Below are 19202 nucleotides of genomic sequence, written 5' to 3'. Positions count from 1 at the left end.
GTTCTTGTTATTATAGTTTCAGTGACATGGAAGGAACCATTACTGTGTGTGTCGCCACCATCTTTAAGTCCCGAATTTTCTAAAAGTGATGATTCCGGTTTAAAGAACTTAACTTTCAAGACAGAACTGATGACGGAAACAAAAAAAATTCATTTATTGATTGTATTCACAAAAATTAGACTGTTAAAAATATTAAAAAGATCTGGAGTCTTGAATCAAGGTCCTCAGTTTCAATATTGTTTAGGAGTTTCACCTTCTACTTCAGTATTTTCCTCAACTAGTTCAATTTATCAAGCTAAATAAGAAAATCACCATTTTCTGTAAGTACATGTACATACAACATTGCAAATCAACAAATGCACCAAACCCTAGAATATCCAAATTTAACCATGACTCTGAGTTTCAATTCAATAAATTTCATTTAATTCCAGGTTAAATTCAATGGGATATAAACACTTTTGATGACAATGTTTACTATGACTCACAATTCAAAAATCAATAAAACTTTATCTTTATCCCAGTAAAATCTCAGTTATTTCAATTTTAAATTTATACAATTATTTGGGCACCTTCCTCAATTGACTGTCTTGTCTTTGTGGTATGGTTTCAGCCGATAGATCAGGATCATTTAGCATGGGACACACTCTGTGCAGCCAGACATCATGGTCTTTTTGTCGTGCGTATAGCTGATGAAGGCATCCCGAAGGCGCTCTTCTTGGGTGAGCTGTGCGAAGACTAACAATCCCAAGGAGGACAGCACAAACAACACAAGACGTTCTGAAGTCAACCCTCAAGTCGTGCTGGATTAATCCAGAGAAATGGGAGTCAGAGGCCAAGAACCAGTCTCACTCGCATAACACCTGCCATGAAGACCTCGCACACTTCAAGAACAACAGGACAGCCTACTTGGGGGCACGGCGTGAAGCGTGACATAGAGCTGCCTATCATCAGCCCCCTTCATCATCAGGGTCACAAAATCAACATTTATGCCTGGACTTTGCCAAGATCTGCGCTTTGCGCATAGGACTGGTCAGTCATTGTAGACACAAACACCCACCACGTAGCAGCAGCAGAAAGAGAAGAGATTCGTCGAGGACGACGACTCAGTCTACTAATATAAATAGTCATGAACCAAACATGTACTGGTACTGTGTGTTTCCAGCCATGGTTAGGTCTTAATCTTACGTCTTGGAAGGCTGAGTGTTGCTATATGCCAAACTGGCAGATTAGGCCGCATTGATGGCAGCTTTCACCAATCTGCCAACAAAAACCTGCTGCATCAGGCATCTCCAGGCAAGATGACTTTAATCTCAGTTACACTCAGCTCCACCCCCATACACTTAAAATTTTGGTTTGTCTTCCTTCTCTGTCAGAGAACATTCTGATCAGTAAATGCACATGCAACCCTTGTTGACTGCAACCAACATTCTTTCACACAATGTTCACAAAAACAGTTATAAACGGACATCAATAACCATGGCCACGGACAATAAATTTATGTAATACAACACACGGTGTCCGGGCAGGTTCAACGCGATGTACACCTTAATTTTGAATGGTTAAAGGTTGTTTGTGATTTTTATAAAATTTCTTGATTTAAATTATTATTTGATTTATCTATTTTGTGACAGAAGTGACAGAACAAAATTAACATGCAGACAGCTAAATTGCTTGCTTTGGAATTAATAATGAAGCCAACCTCTCTTCAAATTGAAAGAAAATCTGATTCATTAAAAAAACTGCCAACCCTGATTGGATCATTCCATTGTTCAATCACTGAACAATTTGACTTAAAACAAAACAGACAGGCTGCCTGTATAGTCTGATGTGCATACACCAGACGAGATGGCTCCAAATCCATGCTTTGATTTTCCTCTCTCTAAAGGGTACATTAGCCCCTTAACCACTCCCTGCCGGAAATTCCAGATCCGGACACGTATGCTTTATATGTGTGGCCGGGGTCTCCGAACTTGGACAAAGGGAACAGGGCCTTGTAACAAAAGACCAGGCTGCTGGGAATTCCCGACATATTTTCACTCTCAAAAGTGGAGATAATCCAGCCTTGTTTTGAAACAGTATACTGAAGTTTGGGGAATTTAGGGCGAGCAGATTTCCACCGGGGACAAAAGCGCTCCACCACTGCAGCGATGAGCCACACAGCACCGCTGCATGCTAATCTAGCCCTTATTGAAATGAGGTCAGCAGCACAATAGGCTGGTTCGTGGACAAAAGAAAGTTATATAACACCGCACAATCTGGGCTCTTTTTACAAGGTTGCAGGCCTGGCTGATATACTCAGGTGTCAATAGATTTTGTCTGTCAGGCTAGAGTGGACACCAGACAGTCCTTCACGTGTTTGTAAGTGTCCAGTAAATGAAGATAGGAATTTTAAAGAATTTTGAAAACAGAAAAAAATGATAAATATCCCAGCCCAGCATCATCAACATTGATAAATGCCCCAGCAGGAAGTGGTTCACAAACTGTAACCAGGAAGAGACATAACGGCTTACCTGTAGCATCAGTACTGGAAAGACTCAACACCCTGCAACCCAGCATAAACACAGATTTGTCATCCAGACTTGCAGCTTGTTTACACTGGTTCTGAGATTGCTTGTAAGCCTGAAACAGTCTGAATATATCACAACACATTGACAGATGACTGACAAGCTGAAGATATGTCTTGTTGTGCTTAGGGCCAGGAGACAAGGCCAGATGATGCAGGAGACTGCATATGCCATCAACGTCCACAAGCCTTACAACCAAAAAAAGAGAAGGTAGAAAGTTCAATTAATAAACAGCAACTTCACCAAATTTCCCGTCGCTGGAAAACACCGTTTAAATGACATAACAGAAACTCCATATAAACTATCCGTTGGTCACTGAGAACATCCGTTGTTTGACAAAAATTAACACTTAAAACTATGACAAGGAAAATGCTTCACCTGATCAAAGTACTGAGAATAGATTCCCTGTCAATAGAGACAACAGTGTCTTGAGGAGATAGAGCTAACAGATTATGCAGGAGACGGCAAATGGAAGATACCAGACTTGGGGTAACTACACTGACATAACGTCCACTAGTGTTTGGTATGGTCAGTGCACCTCTTGCAGACTGGGATGAACTGGACTTACTTGAGCCTGTAAGAATTCAAAAGAACTTCAGCTGACAGTTATCTGGGCTAATAAAACCAAAAGCTGTAAAAATTAAATGCCACCCTCTATGAAATCTGAAATGATTCTGAACATTCCAATGTCCAAGAGGCATGTCAATGCTTCACAGTACATTTGATAGATCTTACACTGGTCTGTACACACACACTAATAGTCTTGTAATGAACTAACTTTCAGGGATGTGGCTACTATCAAACGTTATCATGATTTCATTTGTACATAGTGTCTCTTTATAGTGGAGTTCTATCTGGAGAAACTCTAGTGATTGCTGTTTTGAGAGTAGACAGTGTGGCAGTACTGCATGAGTTCTAAACTGAGAGACTTGTCTTTTGATATTGTCTTTCCCTGTATCTCCTTCAAAATTACCATTTTATTCTAAACTCGTCAGATATAAAAAGCCCTGCAACTGATGTGATTAATGCATTATTTAGTCAGTTACTCTGGCACATCCTTCATTTTGATTGATAAAAAATCTGGATGGACATTCCACTTTCATTCAGGAGGTGCTTAGAGCACATATCCAAACTAGTAAATCTAAACTATAAAACTTTCATGCATTAAACTTCTTCAGAAAGATGGACAGACCAGGTGAAAATTATCAAACATTATGTTTTGAAAAGGTGAGTAAATTCCTCCCCCCACAGAAATGTGGGTGAGCTCTGCAATTAAATACCTCCCCCAAACAGTTGCTAGATAAGCAAATTCCTTTGTGTCTGATTCTATTTGCTAAAATTCTGATCAACTGTGTGCTTTCTAGTCCCATGATGCATAGCGGAATGGCCACCATGTTTGTGTTTCTTTTCTGGTATTAGAACCGTCCGAGCCAAAAGTGGGGAAGGATAGGAGGGAGCCTACTGTTTGGGGTAGGTATTCAATAGCAGACCTCACCCACATTTCTGTGGTGGAGGAGTGCTACCCCATCCTACCCCAAACAGTTGCTAAATATGTAAAATAGCACCGTTCCCATGGCAGGGGGTGCTGCAAGGACGCACTACATAAAAAAGAATTTGGCCAGTCTGGGTTGGCAAATCTGATGGTCAAAACTCTTCACCTGGCTATAGTGTCTCTGGTCGCAGCTCGGTAAGGCTTTATGGTAGTTATGAAAAGCTGTGATGTCATACCTCTGAGCTTTCTCGTTTTGGCTAGGGACCATTCAATTTTTCACATCGGGCACCATGGCTTGTCATCTGGGGTCCAAGTGTGCTTAGTAATGTCTGGTACAAATATATCAGGAGGGTGGAAGGAGACCAACTGGTTCTTAGTGAGGCCATGGGATGGCCGGGATGAGACGAACACCATGGGGTTCCCATTGGATATGGCCATCAGCAATGGACAAGGCTTTCAGTTCGCTGCCTCTGCCTGAGGTAGTAACTGCCAGTAGAAATACCAGTTTCACCGTCGAGTTGATTAACGATGCTTTACTGAGAGGGGGGACCTGCTTGCAGTTAAAGGACAGCTGATGCAGAACACTGGCAGTTGGGTGTTCTCATCAGAAGCAAATAGGTTGATATTCAGCTTCTCCACTTCGGCAAAGATCTGTTCGAACACACTGGCATGAAGAGTCCACTCTGTCGGATGTATCTTCCCCCAAGAGAAGGCATCTACAATGGAGTTGTTGATGCTGGGGATGTGGGTCATCATGCTTGAAGTGGTGGTAGGGAAGCCCATCAGCCCAGATGACAGGCGTCCATAGTTATAATTATTTCTGCTTTTGAAGGTAATTGGCAATGATCTTTGCAGAAAAGTTTCGACGACCTCCCTGGAAAGCTGGAAATAAGTTGATAGGGGGAGTATGGGTGCCATCGCTTCACACTGGCAAGAACCTTAAACATGACATGAGCGGTCAAGCAGGAGCTCCAGAGAGAGTAGAGCTGATGCCTCCAATCTGGTAGGGTGACGGTTGAAGGAAGCATGTGACAAGGTCTCAGCCATGAGGGGTTGGAAGGCAGGCCTAGAATCTGGATCATATCTTTTTGGTGAAGACCATAAAGATGAGTAAGGTTGGCTGCAGAGGTAATGTCTTTGTCTTTGGAAGACGTATGGTCGGCGGAATAAGAGATGTCATGTGTGGCAGAGTGACCAGGAGCCGGAGCAGGATGTGATCTTTAGTCCAAACAGGCCGGGTAGGTTGCAGGGACAATGCTGTCATGAGAATATTGGACCTTCGGAAGCAGATGTGGATGTGGATCGAGTTCTGTGGGTAGAGGATCTGGATCCGGAGCAGTTGCTGGGGGTGTAGAGTTAGACTAAAAGCGGCTGGCTATTGAGGGCAGCATCTACGAGAGTGTATGGACCGCTGACATGATGTCAGCTGAAGAAACATCCTGCTGTGAGGAGGAGCGAGACTTCTTATGCTTGGACCCTATGAAAGAAGGCGAAGAATGCTTGCGTTTCTTGCGCATGGGTGCAATGGTCGTACAGCCAGTTGGTGAGACTTGAAAAGCCGGGGCGTCGGAGGCTTGTTCTGGCTGCAGACCAGGTACAGCTAAAGAGGACTGGAGAACCGCCAGGGTGGAATCAGTCTTCACGGAAAGACCCAGAAGGTAGCTGGAAGACGGTGTTCAGAAGCTGCGACGGCGTAGAAGGCTAGTGGGTTCTGCTGCCTCGGGTACTGCTGTGCCTACATGGTCCAGCGTTGTCTGTGCAGGGGCTGCCCTGGATGGCAATGGGGTATTGGGAGTAGTGTCCATGTCACACCCAGTTGAAAAGACGCTGAAAAGACGTCTGAAGATGGCAGCACCTGGTGTGGGGCGGTCGGCACAGCCGGTGCAGGAGGCATAGGGCTGTCCTGGCTTGTGGCCTTGTGAGTCACACCGGTGAGTTGGTGTGGACTATGGTAGGCACTGGTCGAGGAGAGATCGCAACTGGCTGACATCGCTCGGCAGGAATGCTTGGGAACTGGGTTCATGGTGTTGGTGTGCCCAGACCCAGCTTGCGGGGGGAGAATTCAACCTTGAGTGCAGGACCACTCTGCACTATTATTGACTGTGATGCTTCGGTTGTTAAGTTGGGGAACTGAGCATTCGGATATCACACACACTACAGCTCAGACCCTTGAAGCGTGGTGTGGGCTAACCCAGAACTGGACAGAGGGTGGAACTGCCATCAGCAATTAGAGAAGAATCACAACTATAGCATAGAATGCCACTCAATCGTCCACAGACTGACTCCTGTCGGTCTATAGGGGAGAGTGGGGGACCGAGGAATCAGATTGCATGCACCACCTTGCGGAACCCCTGACAATCCCAGGGTTGCCCCGTCGACCCTATGTATATCGCTTCGTATTACAGCAATGTAGAGTCAACATGTAAACCTATGAGATGCATACACATAAGACAAGAGAAAATTTCTATAAAAACTAGAAAATACACACATCAAACAAGAAAATATATCAAAATATTGAATGTGCATTTATGACAATACATTACTGTTGATTAAACTAACACAGGAATGTGGTAGCGAAATAGAAACTCGAAAGCTCGAAGATGCCAAAATTGGCACATCCGTTAAGAATCAAGCTAAGGAAAAAAGGACAAACATGAGTGCCGCTCCGCTATGAATCATGGGTTGAGAGGGCGCATTACAGTTGATCAGAATTTTAGCAAATAGAATCAGACGCAAAGAAATTTGCGTATTTTCGCAACTTTTTGGGGTAGGATGAAAGCAGAAGACTATTATTTATGGGAGCTTCCCTTGTTAGCATCATTTATATTTACCAACTAACAGATGATTGAAAAGAATGGTTAAGATGCTGGTTTTTAAAACCTACTTCCCTTATAAGGAAATAAACGAAAATCCTCAAAGACAGACAGGCTACATGTAAACTGTAGCTTTTTGTAACTGGCAAGTTAACCTTTCCTTCCCAAGTGTTGTATGTTTGAAATGATCAAAGAAAGAAAGTAGCAAACTGTCAGACCTTTCATCTTTTTTATCAACTCAACAGTTTTACTCTTTCTTGGCCAGCTACTGGCAAACAATTACTTTAAAAACAGATCTATTTAATGAATATCTTACGCACACAACTACTTGGCTGGAAATTTTGTCTTATTTCTAGAAATGACTTTTTCCAGGGGGAAATGCATTACACTCAACAGAATCATACTGATGTCATACTAGCTGGATGGAATTTGGGTGAGAATCCCTAACAGTCCCAAATCCTATGATTTCAATATGATTTACATACATCCTGGGGGTTAGGGTTAATGTACTGAAAAAGAGAAATAAATATAAAGTTGTTCAAAAAATCTTAACTAAATTTACGGTAACTACAAACTGTTTCAAAAGTTATGAAATTACTAATTAAAATGTGTAACAAAACAACTGCATATACACATGACCTACCATTCCAAAACCAGGCTGAAGTGGATAATTTTGATGTTTGACCATTTCTCTCTTCCGCTATTTATTTTCATACTTCAGATCTACAGTGCAATTTTGTCAGTGGAAAGCTTTGGTAGTTACAGGCAGTAAAGGTTGTGAAATTTGCATTGTTCATAGACTGGTGTCATTTTCCAAATTGCTAAGGCGGGATGTCCTTCCGTGGCCGGTTGATATACCGGCCGGGCATGCCCGGCCGTTTTCTGGCCGCTTTGATCCTCAGCCGGTAGAAACGGCCTCTCTGGCCGGTACGAAGCCTGTCTGCTCTGGTACATACGCCGGCACTTCAAAGGCACACAGCAAAAGATCTGCGGTTAGCATAGGGACCGATCACTGGCCAACCTCCAGAGTTGAACAAAAGCCTGCTGTAAGTGGATTAGGCCTTGTGTCGAGTGAACAAGACGTCAAGCTCAGTTTCCAGATCTCAGCCCTTTATACCACGGAGCATTATACGCCGTTTCTCCTCTTTTGCAGGAATGGTTTTCTGAAATCTCTGTATGTTTTTATGTATCAACTTTTTGCCATTTTACTTTATAATACTCATACTCATAGGGGCCCAGAAGTCCACAAAAAAGTATAAATCTAACCAAGATGGGAATGGTAAAACAAAAGTGAGACCCATTCCTATAATAACCGCGAAAAAACAAAAGCAGTCATGAGGAAAACGACAGTAATAAAGGTTGTGCAATGTACACGCTGTGGAGTATCACGATGCAATTGCCAACAACTATATAATGTGGCCCTTTTCTAAACCTTGGCTTTATTCAAGCTCGGTGAAAACCAAATGTGTGCACACATGTACACGCCCAGGCTCCAATATCTCCAGCTTCTTCGGGATTTGGAAACAACACCGTACTGGTTCCCACCGCCAGTGTCCGCTGCCGTGTTTTCATGTTAAGTCGGCTGCAAGTACCAACGATCCCACCATTAATACCGAAAGGAATGTCTCGTTCTTAGGAATTACTTGTATTTTATTACTCGGCATTTGATACACTGTAGTATAAAATCTAAAAACTTAGTCATCATAATCATACACCTGCAAAAAGACTCAGTTAATTGAAGTTAACCAGCCCCTACTCAAGTTCTTTTGTTGCCTGTGGATGAAGATAAGCGGATTAAACCCTCCCTTACACCCCTATTGTTGGACCCCAGAAGTCAGTGTGTGGTTATCAGTCAAGAACACGAAAGATCTCACAGCAGGTACAGTGCATGAGTCACAGACTCGGCCGGTAGATCAACCGGCCGAGGAAGGATGTCCCACCTAAGAAGCCCTTGGCCTGGTTTTGGAATGGTGAGTAAGATATTAACATACCTTGGTTGGATAGTAGGGTCAGCAATGAGCTAGCAGACAGCCCAAAACTATCTGCTGAAGCTGAAAATACCTGTAGCATAAAGATTAACACATAAATTTGATGTATTACGTATTGTACATACAAGCAAAGGAGCCCATTGGAAAGAAACCACGATGGACCGGTTGTTCTGTTGAATGCAGAGAAAGAAACAGTTCACTGGATTATTACCTTTGGTCTTTCCTTTAGAGAGTGAACTGTACTTTCAAAGGGAATGAAACAGATGATGAATATAAAGTTTACTTTAGAGGTGTTTCTTTGCTAGAAAATCAAAGAGTACAGCTGTTGCTATTAATTCCCCTCTCCCAACATGTGGAAAGGGTCTACTAGCGAATGCTCACCCGTAGAGAGCCACTAACTATGAATATTTCCCTAGAAGGCATGATACATTCACTAAGAGTTCACACATCAGACTACTCACAATGCCCTGCGTCATGCCCACCATTTTATCTTCTCTTTTCTCAAGAGCTATGGCAGGAGTCTGCATGGAGTCTCCCTGTCAGGAGGGAAGGACGCTCTACGGGTAAGCAGTTGCTAGTAGACTCTTCCCACATGTCTGTGGGTGGAGTCCACAGCACCTATCTTACCCATAGGGCCACTACCTATGCAGAATAATACCAGGAAGTGGGTGTAAGATGCTTCTGTGTGCTGTAGGAGGGGGTTAGCAAGGGTTAATGATTGAACGGGTCATTATGAATATGCATCAATGATCAGGATTGTGGTAATGTGGGTAAGCTAAGAGAGATAAACATGGGCTTACCATAACCCTGTCTTCTGTCTAGTGAGCATGCTGAGGGGTGGCATGTTTAGTGCTTGAACTGGGTACCATTTCTTATCTTCCAGTACAGATGAGAGCAATTGAATATCTGGAACAAAGATATCGGCAGGAGTGAAGGAGTTTGATTGGTTCTTTGTAGGAACAAGGTGTGAAGAACCAATCTCACTCCGTGTGGTTCCCAGTGAATATGTTCAGGATCAATTGATAAGGCTTGTGGTTCTCTCAGTTGTCGGGATGAAGCAACTGCTAGTTGAAAGGCCAATTTGGCTGATAAGTTAACTAAAGATGTCTGTCCCAAGGGTTCATCAGGGGAATGTAAAAGCTTCCAAAGTACCTGAGGGAGGTCTCACAAGGGAAGGAGCTGACAAGTGGGAGACTTCGTGATGAACATTCTACCGAGAAAGTGATCCTCAGCATGGTTATTAGAGATTGTTGAGCCGATCAGTAGTTCTTTGTGGTGGCTACTGTGAGGCCAGAGTTGAACAGGCAGACAAAAAACTGTAACATGAGTCAGAGTAGAATTGACCAGATCAATAGTTTTCTGTCCACACCATTTACAGTAGTGTTGAAGTCAGCTGTTGTAGATCTTTTGGGTGGATGGTTGACGAATTCACACCACCAACAAGGCAACTTCTGCTGAAAGGCTCACTCTTCAGAACGATCATTGGACAATACCAAGCATGTCAAGTAAAGACTCTCAGGAGCTGGATGAAGTATGTTCGATTTGCTTGAAACAGCATATCCGGACAATGTGGAAGTACTAGGGGCTTGTAGACTTTCTAATGAACCTTGGGAACCACGACTATCAGGGTCAGAATGGGACAATGAGAACCCTGCAATGCTTCCGTTTTATTTTTGTAAGTACCCATGTGATCAAGGATATCAGAGGAAATGCACATGCAAACATCCCAGTCCACGAGATTGACGGGCCATCAGTGTACCATGCCTGAGTTCGGGGTGTCTGGAGCAAAAAAACAGTACTTGGTTGTTGGCTCCTGATGCAAACAGGTCTACGTTGGGAAGTTTTGTTTGGAGATGCTGGGCTGTAAAGTCTATTCCGTGGGCCAAACCTGTCCCCTGGAGAGGGCATCGGCCAGTGTTGTTGCCCGGTACATATGTGGTTGTCAGGGTTATGCCAAATTCCTGACACAAATGAAGCATGTTTCATACAAGGAGGCAGAGTTGGACTGACCTTGTGCTCCCTCATGGCTGATGTATGCCACCACTGTAGTACTTTTGCATTTGATAAGAACTGAGTGGCATCTGAGAGCACTGAACACTGCTTGCATCTCTAAGACATTGGTATGTAAATTTTCTTGATCTGAGCCCCACTTCCATGCCATCTGGTGTGGGTGAAGTGTGGTGTCACAACAAAGACGGGAACGCATCCGTGGAAATGCCATTTAATGATTGTGGTCTGGAAAACATCTATCGGCAGGTTATGTGGAGTGGATTAATCTACCACTGGAGGTGTGGTTGGAGGAAGGAATCGACCGGACCCATAAGGTACAGTGGCAGTTTGGGCCATAGTGTACAAGGAGGTGGAGCTGGAGTGGACGCATGTGGAGCTGCAGCATGATATGAGATGCATCATACTTGCCATGTGCCCCAGTACCTTCAGCCATACTGCTACTGGGGTAGAAGTCTCCCTGAGGAATAGTTGAATGCACTCTTGGAAATTTAACCCCCTGAGTGTCTATTGGAAAGGCTGTACTGGTTTTGAGGTCGAACGTGGGTGTCTGTATGGAGATTTGGTGTGATTTCTTCATGTTGACAATAAAACTCTGTTGTGTGGTCATGATCAACGTTTCCCAGAGGGCTTCGTTGGCAACCATTTTCGTGTGGCCGACAAAGAGCCAATCATCCAGACATTGGAAAACTTGTTGGTCCTGTGAAGCACTGCTCACGCAGCCTTCATAATTCTTGTGAACATCCGAGGGGAAGTCAATGGAATGAAAGGGAGTGCTGTGAATTTGTGTGGCAATCCCTTGTATTGAAATAGTAGAAACTGTTAATGTTGCAGATATGCGTCTTCAAGATTGAGGGAGTAGTACATGCTGGCATCTGGATTGAGTCGAGGATCATACAGAGTGATTCCATGTGGAAGAATTAGGGACAGATGAATACATTTAGAGATTTTAGGTTTAGGATAGGCCCCCATACTGCTGTGTCCCTTTTGAATATCAGAAAAAAAAAAGGCTGACAGGAAACAGGATGATCTGCCTACCAATGTGACGATATGAGTTGCATTATAGGTAAGGAGGGTCTTGGTGTCCGACAGAGGGGTGCTCATGAATTCCAGAACATAGCTGAACTGAATTGTTTGGAGCATCCACTGGTCGGAGGCGGTCTGGTACCAGTACCCTTAGAGAGATTGAAGGTGGTCGCCCACGAGTCTAGGAGAGGGGGTCGCCAAGGCTCTGGAAAGTTAGCACTTCCAACCCCTACAGAACCGGGAGGCTGGTATGACTGGCCACTCGGGTGGGAGGGTTGGCTTCGGTGTTGATCAGAGGTACATGCTGTTGTTCATGTATTGGCTGAAATGGAAAACTGATGGCGAAAGATATTCACTCAGGGAGGGCCTGGTAGGGCATCCTGCAGGAGGCTGGAAAGGTTTCAATCTGCGAGGTTTTGTCTGATCCTGGCCGGATTTTGATGCTGACTTCCAGAAATATATCCTGTCTGTGGCATCGATGCATTTTGCTTCAGCTTTCATTGCTTCCTGGAATTTGCCACAGAGGAGGTCTGGTTTCAAGACATTTTCTGGCTCCTTCAGACAGTAGGAAGAGGGCATCTAAAATGTTGCTTTGGCAAAAAGGAAGTCATGAGTGTTGAGATGCGCATGAGTTGCTCAAGAGTCAAGTGGGAGAGAGTCGCGACAGTAAAAGGCTGCAAACAGCATGCCGGCAGTAATGGTAATGCTGTTCTCACACCCTCTGACAACATATTCAGATAGCAGGAGCATGAAGGACGTGGCATGCATTTCAAACGCGAAAGGCCCAGTTGGCTTTTCTTGAGGACAGTCTCCAGTTTATTTTTGGTACGGTTAGCAAACAGATTATAGGATGAGCTGGATGCACTTCTGTTGGTGGCTAGTTTATCTTTTGCCATGTCTGGGACTAGCAGCACTGTCATGTAATCCTCAAAATCCTTCAGTGGAAAGCATAGAAAGCGTTAGCCTGCTATCAAATGCTGCCTGGTCTTTGCAATATTCTGAATATGATCAACACACAATTGGTCTAGTGGACAGACTAGGAAGGCCGTAAAGATCCTGCACGTACTTCCATGGCTGTGTGTTGTTTGAAGGATTGCTGAGAGACAGGATCAGGTTCTGATACAGTTAACTCCAAGAGGCCCAAAACATAGATCATGTCGCACTGGACCAGCTGGAACTACGTTTCCAAGGGGACAGCTTTTGCGTATCCATGGCGTCATCCCCCTCAGCATCCAAAGAACAGTTTGCTTGGGAGGGCCGTGGCAATCCCGCAGTTGCAGTCTGTATATTGGGATCTTGTGGCTGGTGGTGATCACCAACTCCAGGCACTGGATTTTCATCAGTCAGGAAAAAGTGAGGACGGGGGATAGAATCCGTTGGTCTGGAGAAATCCACCCAGGGTGATGTATGGACAGTGGGGCAACACTGGAGGCGAGCTGTCCCCTAGCTGGGTCGTGTTACACTCGAGGAACATTGGTGTGGGTGGATGGGGTGACGCTGAGGGCGAGTTGGTATACGTGTATGCTCTAAACGCACCCATCTTGCGGGGCATGATGACCCACGTTCGGGGCAAACTATCTCGCAAAGGGAATGAATTGTCCCATGGGGAAACCCGCCGCAGTCATGGCCGTGAATGCCTGAAAGGCCTGGAATAAATCAGCAGTTGACATTGATCCTGAGTGTTTGTGGTATTTGGCACGGTGCAGGAATCGGTCTGAGGACAACTCAGACATTAAGGGGTGGTGGCATTTTACAGAGAGACTTCCCTTTCTCAGCTCGGAAATTGTGCTGCTCTTTCAAGGCAGGTTCAGATACGGGAGGAACTTCCCAAGCAACAAAGAAGCATGAGTCTCCCACTAGGTGGGCTGATGAGTCTAGGGTCAGGTTGTGAAATGGAGCTCGCCAGGGAATGTTTACCCACTGGAGACCCATGGGCTTGTCGGGGGTCTTAGACACGGAGCTTGAAACCAGAGCTTGTCTTAAGACCTGGACAGGCAAAACTGCCAGGGGAGGGGGCGTGTGTCCCGCTTGCCCTTGAAGCTTACTGCTGTGGTCTGATGGTGGCGACCCTTAACGGCAAGGGCTCTCTGTCCCCTTGTCCGGGCGATGGGTGAAGTCTGCCGACCGGAGGGGGTGTTCCTAACGGATACATGTTTGAGGTTAGGATCGGGAGAGGGCAAAGAGAAGATAAGAAGGTGGGTACATCGCAGAGCAAGGTGGCTAGCCTATTGTATGAACTCTTGGTGGATGTATTGCACCCTCTAGGGAAATATGCACAGGTAGTGGATCTATGGGTAAGATGAGTGCCTTAGACTTCAGTTTTTACAATCATGCAACTGAGTGGTAAGAGCATGACGTTAATTGGTCACCTTTAGAATTTAGGCACAATGTCAAAAAGATTTCAATTGTTGCACCGCAGTGCACCCCACAGCGCTGCACAGCGCCCCGGCTAACTGACCCTTGGGGCCGCCGACCTACTTAGGGATCCTGCAGGGTACAGATCTGCATAATGCTTTCACGGATAACTACATTCTGGGTACTTGTTTGCAGCCGCGGCGTGCCGACAGAATTACAGATACTCATCCGATGTGGGCAATTTCCACTATTAAAGGCTTTTGCTTTTTGTTAAAAAAAAAAGCTCCTTTGAATTTTGTCCAGCATGTTTATACACAAAATCATAGAGTTGCCATGATAGTACACTTACAAGAAGGCTTTTTGGCTCAACAGTTGATACAGAAAGCCCCCACTCTCAAAATATTTTTCTGTTACTGTGTATTTTTTCTGTATTCAAAAAGGAGGCCTGCTGCATGGCATCTGTGTACACTTTTAACGGCCCTCCCAGCTTATCAAACCACGGTCATTGACCCCCCTCCTGTTCCTCCATGCTCAACACTCAACATACCAAGCAACCAGAAGTCACTGGTATTTGAGGTCTATTTCAGCTGAAAGCAGACTGAATAATTTTCAGATCTGGATGTGCGAAAATGACTGTACTCAGACCATGAAATTCAATCTGGACTTTCGATCTGCTTAAATTTCAAAGACACTGACACTTTTCTTGGTTCCCTCCCAGTTCCACTATCCCTTGCTTGGAACTTGAAAAATCCTAGACAGTGTATATACTGAATAACCACAATGACCACGTTCAATCTGTCTGCAAATATTCTCTAGGTGCTATATCTGCCCTGAGCAGGACCCTCGCTTGGAACTTGGGACTCACTTCCACAGGACTCGCTCTATGGTCGAACGCACAATAGGGATATTTAATGAGCTAGAGACTGGTCTGGGTGCCATGCTGCGCCACGTGTAGAGGGTGGACAGGTGACTTGGAAAAATTTAAATCTTGTTGACATTGTGCCTTATCTCATTATAAAATCTTGAACATTTTTGGGTTGGAACTAAATTTATAACAGTGTTTTACCAATGTCCCACCAAAGACACTTAAGGAAGGAAAACTAGCTTTTAGAAAAGTGTTTTCTTTCTAGCGTGTGTCAGATTAGCACCCAAGACTTCCCACACATACATGTACAGTCATTATAAATCAAGTTCACATATTCACAGTTTTTTCCTCACTTTTTTAACTCACCTGAGGGTCATTAATCAACTCAGTTTGCCCAACAATATCAGGACTTGTAAAGCTACTATAAGACTGACAGCTACCAACATCTAGAGAGAAGAAAAAAAGTTACTGTTGAAGCAAAGAAGAGCTGTATGGACAGCCAGGGCAAGTCAAATCATCCACAATGTTTTACTTCAAATCTACACGAGCATATATGACCAAATGGACTTTGCTCTCACACCATTTTATTACACTATCTCAGCTGCTGTGACACAATGTTCTAACCAGCTTTTTATGTAAGCGTAGAGGGTAAGATTCCGGGGGAGGGTTTCACAATTATTTATCGACAATTATTTATCAACAAGAAATTAAATACTATTTGCTCCATTTTATGTTTGTGTTTTTTCTTTTGCTATAAAAAAATGACAATTTCTTTCATGAATATCAATGAATATACGACAGTACACATTGCCATTCATTTGGAAGAACTAAAGCAATGAACATTTTGGGGGTAAAAAAATTATGTGCTTATTTGTTGAAAAGCTTTTATGATCTATTGTGTGTGCACCAGCAAAAAATTGTGCAATAGCAAACCACTGAAAAATATCCGAAAATAATATCACATTCAAGCATTAGAAAAGAAAATACATAAAGAAAAGAAGAAAACAAATACTTGAACTTATCCGGAATTTCAGCAGCTTTCTTTTTGACATAATTTTGATTTTAATGTTTGGAAAAGTACATGTACAGCGTGAGCCATACAATGGCATATTTTCATGACCAACAGCAATCTTGTGTGGTAATCTGGCTCATGATATCCCTGTATTGTGGGGTCAACACATCGCCGCAGCACATGCAGCACATGGTTTCTTTTTTTCCACTGTGAAGTTTGTCCACCAAATTACTTCAAAAATAGTAGGTACTGAGGACTGCCACGAGACCCATTCATGCACAGTCCAATCACTGGCTCTTTCCCATAACCACAGAAAGTGATGTCATCAGAAAACCAAAGTGAAAACAGAGCCAAAATTCTGTGACATGTCACACTGAGCCAAACACGATAGGTGAAAAGACGAGATTTGCTACATGTACATGGAGGTAAACATACCATTTAAGTGGCTGATTTTTATTTAACAGTAGATAGATTACAACAATAAAGAAATCTTGGTAAAATGATTATTTGTCTACAATAGTATACCATGAGATTGAATAAAAGGTGGGAAAATAGTCATTAAAAAATCTTGCCACAGGGCAAGTAAAGTTTAAGAGTATGTACACATTTCATGTCTGTGTTTTGTGACTCCATGAATTCTGGTAATAAATCGAAATCTGGGCAATTTGAATTTTGGACCTACCTGGTGTAGTTGCTGTAGATAGACCTGATGCAATGCTACTGGATGCTGTTGTTGATTCTTCCACTATGCTGACTGGTTGGATGGTAGCTTGACCATAGAAGTGGTTTAAGGAGGCCTTTAAGCCTTGGTATATGTTGTAATGTTCCATGAGAGCATGGAGGCCAGGTAGACCAGATAAACAGAGCTACGACAAAGAGGAAAAGCTATCAATACTTCTAGCAAGTTCACATGTATTCTGGTCATTATTATAAATTAATAAAGTGTAATCAAGTCTGACAAAAATCCATCACATACCACATCAAAAGTAAGTCACAAGTCTTGTCAGAAGAAACAGAAATGAACAAAATTAAGTGTGTTGGACTTGTCAGGATTTGGCTTGGAGTATATAATAACTCTATATCTTATCCTCATTTACAACAAAGACGCAATGCAGCCAATCCCACGAAATGAGTCTAAAGGCCACTTATTTCCTTCTGCTTTTGTTATGTTTTTTAGTTTGTAAGAGAAAGTGCCACGAAACCTTACATGAGGATAATTTTATAGAGTTGAGAGCTCCCACTGACATACATTACAGATGTTTCATGTGAAGGCCTATAACTTTAAGGTGTGCCTGGTGATTTGTAACTCTTTTTGTAGGGTCATGTTGCAAATGATAAAGAAACACGTTTTTCCTTTATATTAGACCTTTTCAGATTGTTTACACTGGAAGGCAATTCACAAAGTGAATCATCCTGTCATGTAAACACACATTCTGATACGGTAGGTAATTTCTAATAATTTACAAGTACTAAGCAGCCTTTGGCAATGAGTCGTTTTTGCTTGCAGCATGCATTACTGTTACACTGGTTCCTGCTGCTATTAAACAAGATAACTGAAAGAACAAAGACGGAGGGGCCTTGAGCCACTCTATACCTCTGGACCTGGATGTTCAGCATATCTGTGTTTAGTTTATTGCCTTTGTACTGTACTCATTTGGACCTTAAGAGTGAAAAGTGACTCCATCAGACGCACAACTATTCTTCATATTCTAAATCAATCCTATTATGTACCTGTGACTGTTGGTCATGTACAAGAGGTCCAATCCACGTTTCCTTTCTATCGTTGTGACTTTCTGAATCTCCTTCAGGAAGACGTTCACTCAGCAGATTGACAAACAACAGTGCAGCCTAGCAAAGGCAAGTAGACATGGTGAAAGTACAAGATGTGTGTACAGTTGTGGCAAGCAAAACCATGTTTTCACAATGACCATTCTTGTTTCTGTGGCTGAACGGTCAGAAGAGAAAGGTAAATAGTTTTAACCCCTGCAATAAAACATTTCCAGTCCAAGTGTAAGTTAATTTTCACAACTGTACACTGAATTTTCTACCTTCATTGAATTTACTGTTTCACAAACCAGCTTGGATGGATTGCATTACCAGGGAAAAAGTGCAAAATTATACATGTAGATGGTGCATACTGCATGCAGCACATTCCCCATTGTGCTGAACTCTCTTTTCTCTAACACCTCAGCAGAATTATAGCTTTAACAGTGAAACGGTGAGCATGGGATATAATTTCCATTCAATGGGTCATTTTTCATATCACATTTTTCTTAGTTCAGAAGTAAATACGTATGTGACTGTATCCAAAAGGTCTTTCCAACAGGAAAACACTCAAATAGAACATATACCTGACGGCGCACGATGCTGCACTCTGATTGGTCAGAAAGCACTCCCAATGCAACAGCCCACAATCCTCCAGGAAGATGCTGACAACCCTTTGTCATGGTTACACGGCCAGATTCAGATGAAGACAACACTGCAGCTATGCCCAAACCAGCTGCCCTGACCTGATAAAGACCAGCATTGTAGTCAAGACATGAGACCATCACATGACTACAAAAGAGTTCAGTTTGAATTCAAGTAGCGAGCTATTAAACTAACCTGTAACAAAAGCGTTCTTCTGTCATTGTTCATCCTGCTACTTGTGACTGGTGTTGTGTCTGGTCTCATGGCTAGCCCCTTGATACATGTACTTGTAGTCTCAATTACGACAATGACCAACGCACTGACTAATGACCAAAATCAACGAAGGCCTACACCAAGCAACAATTCAAATATGCTCCACAGAATATCTCTAAACTGATTTCTGAACTTTTTCAATATGATTTTAACTTGATCAAAGTATAATAACGGTCTTACAGATTGTGGTTAACTTTTTCACTTTCGTGATCTTAGCAACAAAGAATAATCTTACACACTGACTCATGATATTCTAATGACTTTTATCACTTACGGAACGTCACAATCCTTCTTTGGCCACCACTTTTGTTACGCAATTAATGCCATGATCCTTGAATGTTCATCAAAGTGTTATAAGTCACATCAGGATATAATGGGTGGTCATCATGGTCTAATGA

The 19202-nt window shown here is 43.2% G+C and overlaps 1 protein-coding gene across 4 annotated transcripts in view; it reads right to left on the bottom strand.

Moving 5' to 3' along the window:
* rttn (rotatin) overlaps nucleotides 1-19202 on the bottom strand; it is a 127799-nt gene that overhangs the window by 32488 nt on the left and 76109 nt on the right. For 3 of the 4 annotated variants that reach the window (XM_087138340.1, XM_087138341.1, XM_087138342.1), the window contains 7 exons: nucleotides 18474-18632; nucleotides 17854-17970; nucleotides 16805-16988; nucleotides 15477-15556; nucleotides 8861-8930; nucleotides 2943-3138; nucleotides 2511-2752 (listed from right to left, as the gene is read on the bottom strand). In XM_087138340.1, the coding sequence (XP_086994466.1) occupies nucleotides 2511-2752; nucleotides 2943-3138; nucleotides 8861-8930; nucleotides 15477-15556; nucleotides 16805-16988; nucleotides 17854-17970; nucleotides 18474-18632 (1048 nt within the window). The remainder of the gene's footprint in view (nucleotides 1-2510; nucleotides 2753-2942; nucleotides 3139-8860; nucleotides 8931-15476; nucleotides 15557-16804; nucleotides 16989-17853; nucleotides 17971-18473; nucleotides 18633-19202) is intronic. The other variant, XM_087138343.1, reaches the window with a different exon arrangement.

This window comes from Acanthaster planci, linkage group LG06 (genome assembly GCF_054643075.1).
Source record: "Acanthaster planci isolate LZ-2023a linkage group LG06, COTS_SCS, whole genome shotgun sequence".
NCBI classification, from domain to species: domain Eukaryota; kingdom Metazoa; phylum Echinodermata; class Asteroidea; order Valvatida; family Acanthasteridae; genus Acanthaster; species Acanthaster planci.
Note: the sequence above shows the minus strand (reverse complement) of the source record. Positions and strands in the feature narration are given on the sequence as shown.